General features: G+C 53.6%; 2 protein-coding genes across 2 annotated transcripts in view; both read left to right on the forward strand.

The window, feature by feature from the left end:
• Window positions 1-15,516, forward strand: part of LOC140681003 (uncharacterized) — a 278,479-nt gene that overhangs the window by 238,175 nt on the left and 24,788 nt on the right. The gene's annotated exons all lie outside the window — the stretch shown is intronic.
• Window positions 5,033-6,036, forward strand: LOC140680918 (olfactory receptor 14J1-like). Its single transcript, XM_072919823.1, has one exon. The coding sequence runs from the start codon at window positions 5,104-5,106 to the stop codon at window positions 6,034-6,036; it is 933 nt and encodes a 310-aa protein (XP_072775924.1). The 5' UTR covers window positions 5,033-5,103.

The following is a 15,516-nucleotide window of genomic DNA, read 5'->3' on the forward strand; positions in this document are numbered from 1 at the left end:
TATCTTCCGTAAAAAATTTCCTATATGCAAGGTTATCTCTCAGAACAAAGCCTACCAGCTCTGGCTGGCATCTGGTGGTCGCCTCTCATCCCCCTAGGAAACACTGGCACACTGTTCCTTCATTCCTATGGAAAAGAACCAGCCTTCATGTCCAGGGACCATGGCCAAAATTAGAATTTGGCCTCCCAAATTCCATATATCCAAGGATTGCTCCCAGACAAAAGTAGCCAGGACAGACAGGTCAGGCTGGCCCTTTGCTCTGGTGATTTTCTTAGACTATGAGCTGAATGTTTTCATTAGAAAATACCTTGGAGAGGGCCCAGAGATCTCCCAAGGTGGGATTTTGAGGCCTCGGGCACATGACCACTGCATATGGACAAAGGAGCTCTGTGCTCTGTGCTGCTGTGGTGGTTTTCCATCACGGAAGTGATGTCCTGAGAGAAGCTGCTAGCAGTTTCCTCTGTGTCTGACAAAAAACCAATCAGTAATTAGCTTTGAGAGCTGACAATCTGTTAAACCACTAAGCAAACTGCAGATGCCTCTGTGCAGACACAAGTCAAAGATGAGAAAGCCGGGCTGGGTCTCTCTCCCCTCTGGCCCCAAAGAGGTGCCAAGGCCGGCCCAGCCCCGTCTCAGCCTTCTGGCCTGGCTGCTGAGATCCTGGCCCTGCCCCAGCGCGGCCCAGCCTGACACAGCCCCAGCGCAGCCGCTGCAGAAACCTCCATGGGAAAACAGCTCCGGCCGCAAGGACCGAGCCCGGCCGGGCTCACAGAACCATCTGCAGCCCCCAGCAGATATTGACTCTGGCAGTGCTGCCATCCTCCCTCCAGTGAGAGAAAAGGACACAGGGCAGACACACAGAGCAGCAACATGAAGACACCAAGGTCAGTGAAGAGGAAATTGAGTCCCAGATGGGAGGGATGAGGAGATGCCCCCTTGATCTTGGGGCTGATATCCGCTGCTAAAGCTATGGAGAAGGATGTCATTGATACATCAGACTCTCTTTTTTCCCTATTAGGCATTGAAAAGTATGGGGAGGTGACTTGTTTCAGTAAAGGCCTCCATGATAAAGTAAGCAAATCTTGAAGTACCTGTGATCCCATGAGAAGTTTGAAAAGAAAGACTGATGAGACCCTGTGCCCACAGGGAGAGAAGAAGACCTCTGTTCCCACAGATTAAGATGATTTCAGAAATAGATGAAGAGAACTTTGCCACTAAAAAGCTCATCTTTAAACTAATATCCCTTAAGTTAACATGGGCTATAAATACAGTTTTGGGAATTGCTGTGAAAATATGGGAGGGATTTGACAGTTACAGATTTTTCTGGGCAGCTGCTATTTGTGGAAATTAAAAGCCATGAGATAACTGTATTCTTGTGGAGAAGTCTCCATTACATTATCAAGAGGAACTTCCCTCCTGAAGCGAACTGACAGAAAATGTTAGCTTTGGTGTCTTTACATTGTCAGGTTGTATGGAGAGGGGAAGTGTTTTGAAAGTTTTGTTCTGATTCTTATTACTCTTTCATTTAGTTACAGTTGATAAACTTTTCTTTAAAAGTTTAAACTTTTCTTTTGAAGTTCTGAACCTACTTTGACTTGCTCCTAATCCTATCTCAGAGCAGGAAATGAGTAAGCGTATTCTAGTGAGTGCACTGGTAATTAGTCAGCACTGAACCCACCACACTAATTGGTGCATTGGCCAAGAAATCTCAAAATGGTGAACCAAAACCACAACAGAAACTTCCTGATGAACTGCACGAGAGCAGAGGGAAATCAAGGCAGAGCCATGGTTTGTCAGAACTTGTTGATCCTAATGAGCCCCGTGGTGCATTTGGAACTGAGCCCTGGAACCTCAGGGCCTGAGAGGAGATTGCACAAAACTTTCCAGGAGTTAAAATCAAGAGCAAACACCCAAAATGTCTCAATGCATTAATAGATCCCACTGAGGTCCATCCCCAACAAAGGCTCCTTATGGACTCTTTGGAGGAGAGAACTGGAGACCAGGATGGCACAAAAACCTCTCAGAGACTCAAAATGGCACAAAAACCTCTCAGTGTGGAAAAGAAAATCCAAAGTATGTGAAAAAAGTTGAGTATCTAAAAGTATTAATGAGCTCCACTGTGTGTCAGTACAAAGCTCTCAAGGGACTCCTTAAAGCAGATAATTGGGGCCATGATTGCACAAACCTCTCACAGAGTCTGGATCAAAAGGGAAACACCAAGTACCTTAAAAGAACTGAAGTACCTTGAAGCATTAATGAGCCCCACTGAGTGTTGTTCCTGACAAAGCCTCTCCAGGGACTAATTACAGCAGATAATTGGAGGCCAGGATTGAACAAAGCTCTCAGAGACTCCAAGGCAAAAGCAAAAGCCCAAAGTCCTTTGAAAAACCTGCAGTCCCTGGGAGCATGAAGGAGCCTCCAGGGCCATTCCTGACCAAGGCTCCCCAGGGACTCCTTCCAGCAGATCCTTGAGGCCACTGGGATGTGGGCTAGGGGGGGATGCTGAGGGCAGGACCAGGGGCTGACAGTGCCCAGCCTGGCTGGGGCTGTGCCAGGAGGGCCCAGGGCCTCTGGACAAGGTGTCTCCTCACAGCCCTTGGTGGCACAGACCCTGCTGTGCCCCAGGGCACCAAGACTTGGCTTCTCTTTGTCCCCACCTGTCATCAGTGCCTCCAGTTCTCTGCTCTGCCTGGGGCCTGGGGACACTTTCTCAGTCGTGTCCCTCAGTGGGACCCATTAAAAGTCCAAGAAACTTTGGAGTTGGATTGTGACCTGGAGTTCTGGAGAGGTTTCTGCAGCTCCCTCTCAGGGCCTGATGTTCAGGGCCTGAGCACAAAGCCCCAGAGGGTCATTAAAGTCCTTGTGCTGTGTCTGTGCTGCTGAGCTGGGCCGGGCTCCTGGCACAGAGGGTGATCCTGGTAACCAAGCAGAGCTTCAAAAGCACATTTCTCTTGCTGAGCAGCTCTTCTCCCAGCCCAGCAGGGCTGGGGCACTGCCTGCAGCCAGCCCGGGCACAGCACAGAGGCACAGAGAGCTTCAATCAGTCAGGGCTGGGAAGGGCTGAGAAGTGCCTGGGGCAGAATCACTGCCAGCCCTTGGCACAGGAACCTCTGGCTGCAGGACAATGCAGCTGCAGCTCCTGGAGCGATCTCCTAAAGCTGGAACATCCCAATGCCCACAGACCCTGTGAGTGCATTCTCTGCTCATCTCCTGTGCAGAGCAGCCAGGGGTGCCCAGGGCTGTCCTGCAGAGCAGGGTCCTGCAGCCCAGGGCGCTGTGCTGGGCCAGGACTCTGCTGCCTGCCAGGGACAGCTCTCAGCCGGCCCTGGAGCTGCTCCCAGCGCTGGCCAGGAGCTGTGGGGGGAAGGAGCCACCCTGAGCAGGGCAGGTGCTGCTGCTGAGAGGGGCTGGGTGGGGCAGGGCTGCTCCCAGCTCCAGACCAGCCTGGGCACAGCTCCAGAGGACACTTCATAAAGAAGGTAAGCCTGGGATTGCTGTAAAGGTCAGGAGCTGTCCTGAGAGTGTTTTCAATTTCTCGCTTGGAGCTGGATGGCAAATTTGGGTCTGTGACAAAAAGATTTTTGCTCTTTATATATTTTTCATCTATTCATAGCTCTGTAAATTACTATTATAAAGTTATAAATCTATAACCCTTACCTGACTCCATTAAACCCTTAATTAACTCTATTTACCTACTATTATATACTTGAAAAAATTATAATCCTTAATTAAGTCTAGTGCGTTTCCTTTCCTTTCGCTTATATTTTAGAAAAATAAGCCGTCTAAATATATTTTTAAATACTATATAGTCTTATTATCAGGAGGTGGACCTACAAGAAGAACATTTTGGTTTTTGAATGTGAACAGAGATAACAAAAACTCAGGCAAAGAAGCCCTTGGACCTGCTCCAATGGGTTGAGCCAGGGGTGTGTAACTGGGGCAACTGAATCTCCTATAGGACGTTCCTGTTAAATATCCTAAAAAATCGACCTTAATAAATTGTTGAAATCAGGTGCTGGGTGTGCCCCATTCCCACTGGGACACCTGGAAGCTTCCAATAAAGGTCTGATTTTTACTTTACTGTTCTAACACTGTGGCAAGGGTTTTTTTCTATTTTGATTATAAACAACAGGGGGATGAGAGAAGATGAACAGGAATTGTAATCCCAGAACGACAGAACATTCTGAGTTGAAAGGGACACACAGGATCATCAAAGGAATGTTTGAACATTTACAGAGACTCCAGAACTGTGACTTTGGGTGGTCAGTCTCTCTGCTGGGAGCCTCCCAAAGGGCCTTCAGCCACTCCTCAGCCCTGGACAGCAGCAGCATCACCTCTGCAGGGCCCAGCAGGGCTCTCCTGAGCTGCCCTTGCCCAGCTGCACACAGAGCCTGCCCCAGCCAGGGCCCTGCACACAGGCAGGTTTCTGTAGGGCCGGGCCGAGGGCACACAGGGTGGGATGGGCTCTGTGAGCGCTGGCAGGGACAAGGCACCTCTCAGGAGGGAATGTCCAGGCTCAGGGAGATGGTCAGTGAAGCAGAGGGGGCTGAGCAGAGCAGTGCTGGGGGAACAAGCCCATCCAGCCCCTCACCTTCCCTCAGCCACAGGGAATCCTTTGCCTCTCACATCTCTCAGTGGCAAACTCTGAGTGCAGCAGGAATGCTGGGGATTTCTGACCTCAGAGAGCCAGGAATGGTGTGTGGGTAGGAAAACAATTCCTAAAACAACTACTGACATCTATTTCCCTTAGAAGTGTGAGTGCAGATGGTACCAAACCTTTCTGCAGTAGGAGTGATTCCCCTGACAAATCCTGAATATCCAGCCTTGTCCCTCTGCCAAATGGCCACAAACCCAGGGAAGCAGGGCAGGGATGCCTCCTCGAGAGCCCCCACGCACAGGCCTGGCTGCTCCTGGCACACTCAGCCAGCACAACTGGAGCTCAGGCAGGGACCTGGGTGAAGGTTTTCCCAGAGCAGGAACAAGGGTGGGTGAGTCCCAGCAGGACAGTCTGCAGGGAATGGCCCAGATTTGGCTTCAAGCAGCCTCTCCTGACTTGTCCCTGTCCTTTCTCCATGAACAGGTGCCCACGTGCAGCCACAGCAAATGTCCAACAGCAGCTCCATCAGCCACTTCCTCCTGCTGGCACTGGCAGACACGCGGCAGCTGCAGCTCCTGCACTTCTGCCTCTTCCTGGGCATCTCCCTGGCTGCCCTCCTGGGCAACGGCCTCATCATCAGCGCCGTAGCCTGCGGCCACCACCTGCACACGCCCATGTTCTTCTTCCTGCTCAACCTGGCCCTCAGCGACCTGGGCTTCATCTGCACCACTGTCCCCAAAGCCATGCACAATTCCCTCTGGGACACCAGCACCATCTCCTACACAGGATGTGCTGCACAGCTCTTTTTCTTTCTGCTCTTCATCTCAGCAGAGTTTTATCTCCTGACCATCATGAGCTATGACCGCTACGTGTCCATCTGCAAACCCCTGCACTACGGGACCCTCCTGGGCAGCAGAGCTTGTGCCCACATGGCAGCAGCTGCCTGGGCCAGTGCCTTTCTCAATGCTCTGCTGCACACAGCCAATACATTTTCCCTGCCCCTGTGCCATGGCAATAGCCTGGGCCAGTTCTTCTGTGAAATCCCCCAGATCCTCAAACTCTCCTGCTCCAAATCCTATCTCAGGGAACTCGGGCTCATTGCTGTTAGTGCCTGTTTGGTATTCGGATGTTTTGTGTTCATTGTTTTCTCCTATGTGCAGATCTTCAGGGCTGTGCTGAGGATCCCCTCTGAGCAGGGACGGCAAAAAGCCTTTTCCACCTGCCTCCCTCACCTGGCCGTGGTCTCTCTGTTCCTCAGCACTATTATGTTTGCTCATCTGAAGCCCCCCTCCATCTCCTCCCCATCCCTGGATCTGGCCCTGTCAGTTCTGTACTCGGTGGTGCCTCCAGCCCTGAACCCCCTCATCTACAGCCTGAGGAACCAGGAGCTCAAGGCTGCAGTGTGGACACTGATGACTGGATGCTTTCAGGAACATTAAACTGCTGGACAATTTCTGCAAATCAATTCGAAAAAAATTCATATTTGATACTTGTTGTTGGTTTCATCTTGGAAGTCTTTGTTTTACATTTACTGTTGTCCACAAATAAATGCCATTCCTTGTGCCATTTCTCATTTTGTTTCACTCTACCTTCCGTGTGGCCACAGACTGTGCCAATGAGGGCCTGTGCTCTTGGTGACTTTAAAGGAACTAAAGGCTCTCCCAACAGAGTTTTCTGCAGAGATGCCCTTTTGTTGCCTTCTCTGGAGCTGCAGCAGCAATGTCTGTGTGCAGAGCTGGGGCAGATCAATGCTGGCACAGCAGCTGTGCCCAGGAGCAGCAGCACTTGGTGCTGCCAGTGCTGCTCCCGTGGCCCTGCCCCGCTGCCCTGGTGGCCCTGGTGTTGCTGCAGGGCCTGAGTGCTCTCGGGGCCGGGCACAGTCCTGGGGGTGGCAGTGCCGGGGCTGCAGCAGGGACAGGCCATGGGCACTGCTGGGGCAGCGCTGACGCCTCAGGCCAGGGCCTGGGGGCTCCAGGCTCCTTGCCCAGGCTCTCTCAAGAGCACGGCCAGGCCAATGCTCAGCACAGAAAACCCCCGTGAGCAGCCCCAGGCTGGCCGTGGGCAGGCTGGGGGCAAACAGCACGGCTGGTGCTCTGCAAGGGCCCTGGGGGAGACGGGAAGGAGCAGCAGAGCAGGGGCTGATCCATCCCCAGTGCGCTGCACAGCCCAGGGCAGCGTCCCAGAGCGTCCTCATGGAGCTGCCAACAACATCCCCCCTCTGCAGCCCTGGCCTCTCCCCCAGCTCACAGAGGTGCCACATCCTTGCAGGCACAGACACGGCAGCACTGGCTCAGCAGCCCCTGTTTGCATTGCACACAGCAGGCGGGAGCACCCCCATGCTGGTGCTGTGGGGACATGAACCTGAGGCAGCACAAATGCCATCAGCCCCTGGGGCCAGGAAGGGCTGGGGGACACCAGGGAAACCACTCAGCTTTGTCCTGGCCTCTGCAGTCAGCCAGAAAGTTTGTTCCCATCAGCTGGGAGTTTCCTGTCCCACTGCAGAAGCTGCTGCTCATATCCATGGCCCGTCCCTGCTACAGCCACAGCGCTGCCACCCCCAGGAGCTGGAGAGGTTCTGCAGGACTGACAGGATGGGCTTTGGGGCTGTGAGGAGAAGCTGAGGGACCTGGGCTGCTGGAGCTTATGAAGAGGAGATCCAGGGCTCCTCCTGAAATTGCTCCAAGGGTGGTTGCAGAGAATCACAGAATCAGCAAGTTTGGAAAAGACCCTGGAGATCATCAAGTACAACCTGTGCCCTCACACTGCCTTGTCTCCCCTGAGCCTCCTCCAGGATCAACAACCCCAGCTCCCTCAATTGCTCCTCACAGGACCTGTGCTCCAGACCCCTCACCCCTCAGCCTTGTTACCCTTCTCTGGACACGTCCCAGCCTCTCCAACGCCTTCCTAAAGTGGGTGCCCAGCACTGGACACAGCACTCGAGGTGCTGCCCAACCAGTGCCCAGCACAGGGGAAGAATCACTGCCCTGGTCCTGCTGGCCACACCATTCCTGATCCAGGCCAGGAGCCATTGGCCTTCTTGGCCACCTGGGCACACAGCTGGCTCATGTCCAGCCTGCTGTCCATCAGTCCCTGCAGGTCCCTTTCTGCCTGGCTGCTGTCCAGCCACTCTGTCCCCAGCCTGTAGTGCTGCAGGGGTTGTTGTGGCCAAAGTGCAGGACCCGACACTTGGACTTGTTAAACCTCACCTTGTTGGGTTTGGGCCCTGGATCCAGCCTGTCCAGGGCCCTCCGCAGAGCCCTCCTGCCCTCCAGCAGATCAACCCTCCCAGACAACTTGGTGTCCCCTTGGTTCCATGAGGCCCCAGAGTGTCCCAATGGTGTCCATGACTCCATGAAGCCTCCCAGTGTCACAATGTCCCTTTGGTTCCATGGGACCCCTTGGTGTCACAAAGTCCCTTGGATCCTTGGGCCCTGCAGTGTCACAATGGCCCCGTCATGACACGAGGTCCTGCTCTGTCACAAAGCTCTGCATGGTTCCACAAGGCCCCGCAGGGTCACAGTGGCCTCTGGGGTTCCATGAGGCCTCAGAGTGCCACAATGAATTCCTTGGGGCTGCAGTGTCACAATGGAGCCCTGGTGACACAGGATCCTGCAGTATCACCAGGGACCCTTGGTGTCACCAAAAACCTTGGAGATCATCAAGTCCAACCTGTGCCCTGACACCGCCTTGTCTCCCCTGAGCCTCCACTTCTCCAGGATCAACAACTCCAGCTCCCTCAGCCACTCCTCACGGGACTTGTGCTCCAGAACCCTAGGCAGCCTTGTTGCCCTTCTCTGGACATGCTCCAGCCCCTCCATGTCCTTCCTAAATTGGGGGGCCCAGAACTGGACACAGCACTTGAGGTGCTGCCCAACCAGTGCCCAGCACAGGGGAAGAATCACTGCCCTGCTCCTGCTGGCCACACCATTCCTGATCCATAGGAGTGCCAGAGGTTGGAAGGGGGAAATGGTGGGGACGAGGTGGGGACAAAGTGTTATTGATTGTCAGCCATGAAGGGTCTTGTTTTTTATATCTGTTCAGACTGCCTAATAAGGTGCTGGGAGTCAATATCAATTGGACATTCCTGATATCAATCTATAAACAGGAAGAGAAAACCTAACAGGACAAAACTATTCTCTCTGCATCGTTTTCAATATACTATATATTCAATTTGAAGACATTTCTTAAATCTGTATAAGTAACCACAGAATAATTGAAAACTTCAATTATTCCCAGTGACTTTTCTTCTTGAGGCATTTTGAACAAATCTTTATGAGCCTTTTTCACTGAATTCCTGAACTGAAGAGCTCAAGAAAGAAGAGCATTCTGGAGTAGGAAAATTCATCATCAGCCTCCATGTGTCTGAGGATCCATGCCCATCAGAGCAGCAATGAGCAGAAATGGGCACAGCTTTGTGGCTGCCCCAGCTCTGGGATGGGCCCTGGGCCTGGAGCAGGAGCAGCTCTGCAGGGCCCCAAGGCCGGGGCTCTTGTGCTGGCCTGGGCAGATGGGATGGCAGGAGGGGCTGCAGAGCTCTCAGATCTCCTGGAGAGGAGAGCAGGACACCCAGGGAGCCTCCTTTGCCTTGGCCAGGCCCGTTCCCCCATGGTGGGGCTGAGTCCTGGCTGAGCTGCAGCTGCTGCTGTGCCCTTGGCAGGGGCTGAGGCCGTGGGGCAGTGCCCAGAGCAGCCTGGCCTGAGCAGAGCTGTGGGGCCAGAGCCGGCTGGGCTGTGCTGGGGAGAGGCCCTTGGTGCTGCCCAGAGCTCAGGGCAGCTGGCAGAGCTTGCAGGGAGCTGGGCTGGGCTGGGAGAGCCTGGCACAGAAACCATCAGTGTCCATCTCAGCCTGGCTGAGCGGGCATGGGCAGGACTCAGCCCAGGCCTTGTGGGGCAGGGCCAGCGCCTGGGCAAGGCATTGAAAACAGGCAGGAGCCCGAGAGAGGAGGCTGCTCTGTGCCCTTGGCAGCATGGACAGAGCAGGGAGGGGGCCGAGGACATTTGTCAGCACCAGCCTCTGTCTGTGCCAGCCCTTGGCAGCCCTGGCTGCTGAGCTGGGGCTGGCAGCAAGGCCGGGCACAGACAAGGAATTGCTGAGCATGGCCTGCGCTGGCCAGGGCTGGCTGTGCCAAAGGCAGAGCTCAGCTGCCCTTGGGGGCTGCAGGAACACTCAGGAGCCCAAAGAGCCTCCATGGCTGTGCTGGAGACCAAGGCTGGAGCAGGGAAATGCAGGGCTGCTGCGCCATGGGGAGGGCATGGAATTCCAGCACACACCTCAGCTCTCTGATGGTCCTGGCACCGTGCTGGGCCCTGTTCCAGACTGGAGCAGAGCAGATGTTGATGGCACAGGAGCCCTGCGGGGCTGGCAGGGACCTGCAGCTTGCAAGGTGCTCTGCTCTCCCTCAGCTCCTCTGAGAGATCCAATCCCAGCTTGGCACCTCAGGGCACAAGTGGCACTGCCTGTTCATGGGCACACAGCTGATGTCTGCCTGGAAAGGGGCACAGGTGTTAATACGTGTACATTTCATATTATACAGGGACATTTTTATTATCTGGGTCACTTGAGTACTTTGAAGAAATGGCAAAATTTTCCCTCCAGGAACAGAAATTTCTTGGAGGCAGGAGGAGAAATACTGACCTTACCTTCTACTTGTGTCACCAATATTCTGTTTATTATTTCTTCTCCCTCTTCCTTCAGGTGTTTCCAGCTCTCCTGTTAAAATGGCCATGTCTAAAGACATCTCTTCACTAGACCAGCTGGATCAATGTCCTTCCTGTTGCTCCCAGATTTCCTCCTCTAGGTGCTGTCTGGTCACTCAAGTGACTCTCAACTGATTGGTTTCATGCTTTTAGCTTAAGGAAGTTGTCCAATCTTTCCAAAGTTCAAATAAATATCACATTAGTCAACACCTTACTAATATTTACATCCCAGAATTTCACTTTCTTATGTCTCTGTCTAAAACATGCTTTGAGCTTTATGTAGTAGCCCAATCTTTCAGAAGTTGAAATACATATATAATTATTTAACACCTTACTTACATTTATATCTATCCCAGAGTTACCTTTTATGTCTTTGTCCAAAGCTGTTCCTGTGCAGAAATCCCTTGGGGATGGGGACATGTCAGATGCTGCTGGGACATCACAGAGAGTTAAGGGAAGAGCTGTGATTGTTTTTAAACTGTTCAAATGTTCAACTTGTGTTTGTTGGCAAGAAACCTCTCTGTGCCTCTGAGTGTCACCAGTCCCTGAGCCCAAAGGACACAAACCTGATGAATTGTGGGCTGCAGGGGCACTTGGACCTTGGCTCTGCACAGGAGAGCTCTTCATCCACTTTCCCTCTTTTCCTCCCTCTGGGCATGGAGGCAGCTCCTGACTTCAGCCTGTGACTCGTGTGTGCAAAGAGCAAATCTGGGCAGAATCGAGGCAGGGAGGGTTTGGGGGGACCTTGGGATCTGTGCTGGGCACAGAAGGTGTTTTCCATTGCTCTGAGACTGTCTGCTGTGCAAAGTGGATTTAATATCCAGCAGAGGAATGACTTTTGCATTTGATGGAGCTGCGCCTTCCCTTGGCTTTGTTGGCTGGCAATAAATGAACATCCCTCTGTGTCTGGGGCAGCTCCTTCTCCAAGGAAAGCAGGTGGGAGTTGGAGCCAAGGAGCTGAAACCTGCAGGTGCAGCCTGGGCTGGAGGGAGCTCAGATTTGCACAAGGCTGCTCTGAGTGCCAGGGCTTGGATGAGGGAAATGGTGGAGTGGGGGCAGGGACAGAGTCTGATGGATTGTCAGCCACAAAGGGTCTTGATTTTCATATATATTCAAATGGCATGAGGAAGCACTTGGATTCAGTGTCAACTGGAGATTTCACACATCAATTTATTAGGAGTAAAAAAAACTAAACAGGACCTGAAGAAATCATTTCTCTCTGTCCTTTTAAATATAGTGTAATCAACCACAAGAGATGTGAAAACTTAAATGATTCCCAGGGCTTGGCTTGTTTAGGTATTCTGAATGTTAATGAGCCCTGGGACACTGAATTCCTGCACTGAGGAGCTGAAGGCTGAAGAAGCCTCTGGAGCAGTAAAATTCAGCAGCAGCCTCCAAGTTGCTGAGGATGTCAGCAGCCCCCACTGAGGCCATCCCTGCCCAGAGACCCTGGGGGAATGGGCAGACAAGGAGAGCGTCCCTGGGGCTGGGGCAGCAGAACTCAGAGGCACCAGCGGCTCCAGCTGGGAAATGGAGTGTGGGATGGGGCTGTGAAAGCCCTGCCTGGGCTGTGCCCAGCAGGACACACAAGCCCTGACCCCCATCCCCTAAAAAACTCTCTCAATGGGACATTTAAAAGGAATTACAATTGGTTCTGTCCTCTGAGTTGGATGCACTGGATAAATACCAACAAGAGATTCTCAGGAGCTCAAAACAATAGAACATCCTTTCTGGCAACATAGAAGATAAGAGAAACTTTGGGAAAATAGGTGATTAAATCAACAAAAAACATTTCTCAAAGCATTAATCCTCGGATGTAGGGAGTTTTGGAGGTGGAATCCCAGTTATGGCCATGACAGGATGAATGATTTTTTCCTATAGGAAAGAGAAGTGCAAGTCCAAGTGTCCTGGAAGAAGATGAGAGGTGGGCACCCTTAGGCCAAGCCAGCCAGACCTGACTCTCCTGATACCTTTCATCTAAGGGCGATCCTTGGACACAGGGCATTTTGGAGGTGGAATCTCAATTTTGGCTGTGGGTGCCTGGACAGGAAGAATTATTTACATTAGGAAGAAAAGAACAGAGCCCCGGTGTTTCAGAGGCACATGAATGCCAGCCCTCAGGAAGCCAAGGCCAGCCAGACTTGTCAGTCCTGGCAGCTTCTGTCTGGGAGCTATCCTTGGATATAGGGAATTCTGGAGGCAGATCCTCAGATTTGGCCATGGGTGCCTGGTCGAGATGGATGGTTTTTTTCTCATAAGAAAGAAAAGCACATGGTCCCAGCGTTTCAAAGGCAGATAAGAGGCGACCCTTGGGTGGTCAAGGCAGCCAGACCTGTCTGTCCTGGCAGATTTCATCTGGAAACAATCCTTTTACATAAGGAAATATGGAGAAGAAATCCCAGTTTTGGCCACAGGCCCCTGGAGGAGAAGGACAGTTCTCTCCCACAGGAAGGAAAGCCCAGAGTCCCAGTGCTTCAGGGGCAGATGAGAAGCAGCCCTCAACATGCCAAGGTCAGCCAGACCTGTCAGGTGATCCCCAGGAGGCCCAGCCAGCCAGACCTGTTCCATGTTCCCTTGGTTCCATGGACCCCACAGTGTCACAATGGTCTCCTTGGTTCCATCAGGCCCTGGAGTGTCACAATGTTCCCCTTGCTTCTGCAGTGTCACAATGGCCCCGTGCTTCCATGAGGCCTTGCAGTGTCACAATGGCTTCGTGGTTCCACAAAGCCCTGATGTGTCACAATGGCCCCTGGGCTCCGTGTGCCCTCGCTGTGTCACAGCGGCTCCTCTGTGACACTGCGGCTGCACAAGGTCACCATGGACCCTTGGTTCCATGAGGTTCTGTAGTGCCACCATGGTGTCCTTGGACCCACATTGTCACAAGTGACCCACGGTTCCATGAGGTTCTGCAGTGTCACTGTAGCAGTCAGAGGCCCTGCAAGGCCTCCCTGGCGGTCACTCACCTAAGATAAGAAATGCCTAAGTCACGGTGACTGGACCAAAGAAGCCCCTCTTCTGCATTCAGACCCTTCTTATCTCTCTGTAAGGCTATTGGTGTATTCTCCTCAAACCTGGCAATTGGACAATTTCTGACACCCCAGTACCCCATATCAACACCCATTTCTGCCCAGTTTGGCAGAAGAACTGTCACTGCATCCCTTCAGAGGAGCTGGCAATAAAGGACATCGCTGTGGAACCGCATACAGCCTTTTCCTCTCTCTGTCCCTGTGTGTCTGCCAGAGGCACTTGTGAGCTCAGAGCGAAATCACTGAGAGCTGAACTCACAGAGCTGAAATCACTCCAGAAGTGCTCGCTAAGTTGCCTGTGGCTGGGAGCTGAGCCGAGGGACCCAGACAGGCTGAGCCTGACAGCGCAGCGCTATCCGGACACCCACGGCAGCGGCAGCCCGGGGGTCAGATGGACCCCTGGGACCCCAGGCAGCATTAACCAGGAGTGACTGGGATCACAGAGGAACCATAAAGGAAGTTACTGCAATAATACTGGGACTGTCTGGGAGTGACTGGAATCATACTGGGAGTGACTGGAATCATACTGGGTGACTTGGAGTGACTGGGACCTTACTGGGGGCAAATGGTTCCATAATGAGAGTGACTGGGTTTATACTGGGATCATACTGGGAAGGACTGGAACCATACTGGGAGTGCCTGGAACTAATATAGGGGTGAATGGGAACACCTGGGAACATGCTGGGATCATGCTGGGATCACACTGGGAGTGACCAGGATGATACTGGGATCACACTGAGTGTAACTGGAAGTGACTGGGACCATACTGGAGGTGACTGGGAGCCACAGGGCCCATGCTGGGAGTGGCCTGGGGGGAGCTGGGGGAACTGGCCCAGCTGGGGCTCAGGGTTGTTCTCCCCCAGGGCTGCCCCAGGTCCTGCTGCCACCCCCGGCCCCACAGAGCTGAGGGACAGGGCACAGCCGAGGGACAGGGCACAGCTTAGGCACAGGGACAGGGACAGGGCACAGCCAGGGAACACGGCCTGGCTGAGGGACACTGAGCCCCAGCACTTTGGGCTGTTGCCCTTGGGCTCCCAGCACAGGCCCAGGGGCAGAATCCCCTCCAGAAACTGCTGTTTGCTTTCAGCTCTGCTCTGGAACATTCCCCAGGAGCCCCTGCAGTGGCTGCAGCCCAGCCGGGTGCCCGGGGCCACCAAAGCCGCTCCGGCAGTGCCCTCCTGCCCTGGGCAGGGCACGGAACACCCAAGGAAAGGCTCGTGCTGGGCTCAGGGCAGGGACAGGGCACTCCCCTGGTGCTGCCACGGGCACAGCAGAGCCGGCCTGGGCAAAGGATTGGGATCGATGTCCCATGGAATCCCAGCAGGGATTACTTCTCATTGCACTGCTCTCATTGGATTGGTCATCAATTCAAATCATTCCCCCATGGAATTCCCATGGCAGTGGGTTAGGGAGTAGGTCCATGCATGGAATTCTCACCTGACTGGGATGAGAGTGAGATCTGGCCATGGAAATTCCATGGCAATTCCTGCATTCCCAAGTCCCCCATTCCTGAGTCCCCCGTTCCCATAGGAATTGCCCTTCCCTTCCCACACCCACCTTTGTGCTCCAGAGCCCCCCAACCATATCTGATGTATTTTGGGGGCCTTTCCACACAGGTAATGCTTCATCTGCTCCACCATGATCCCTCTGGATTCCCAGCACCTCTGGGTGATCCAGGTGGCACCGTTGGACACTGCAAAGCTCCTGGATCCCAGCTGGAAGGAGATGAAATCCCAGCCCTCGTAGCCGTACTGGTGAGATCCATGGATGCTCTGTTGGACAGGAGGTCACAGCTGGAAACCCCCTGCACTGTGTGGAGACCTGGGAACGAGGAGAGAACAGACCCATGGAGTCGTGTCCCAGCCCCTGGGAGCCCCTTGGAGCTCCCTGGATTCCCATCCCAGCCCCACAGATCCCCACCATCCCCAGAGATCCCATCCCAGCACCTCAGAGTCCTCCATTCCCACAGATCCCAGCCCAGCCCCCGGCTCCCCCCACTGCCCCTGCTCTGGTTGTACCGGCCCCGTCTCCAGGTCACTGTCAGCCACGGGCCGGTTCCTGTCCTTGAGCAGGGTCTGGATATCCCAATATCCCAGCTCTGGCTGTCCCAATATCCCAGCTCTGGCTATCCCAGTGTCCCAGCTCTGGCCATCCCAATATCCCAGCTCTGGCTATCCCAATATCCCAACTCTGGCTA

The sequence above is a fragment of the Taeniopygia guttata genome, chromosome 30 (genome assembly GCF_048771995.1).
Source record: "Taeniopygia guttata chromosome 30, bTaeGut7.mat, whole genome shotgun sequence".
Classification (NCBI taxonomy): domain Eukaryota; kingdom Metazoa; phylum Chordata; class Aves; order Passeriformes; family Estrildidae; genus Taeniopygia; species Taeniopygia guttata.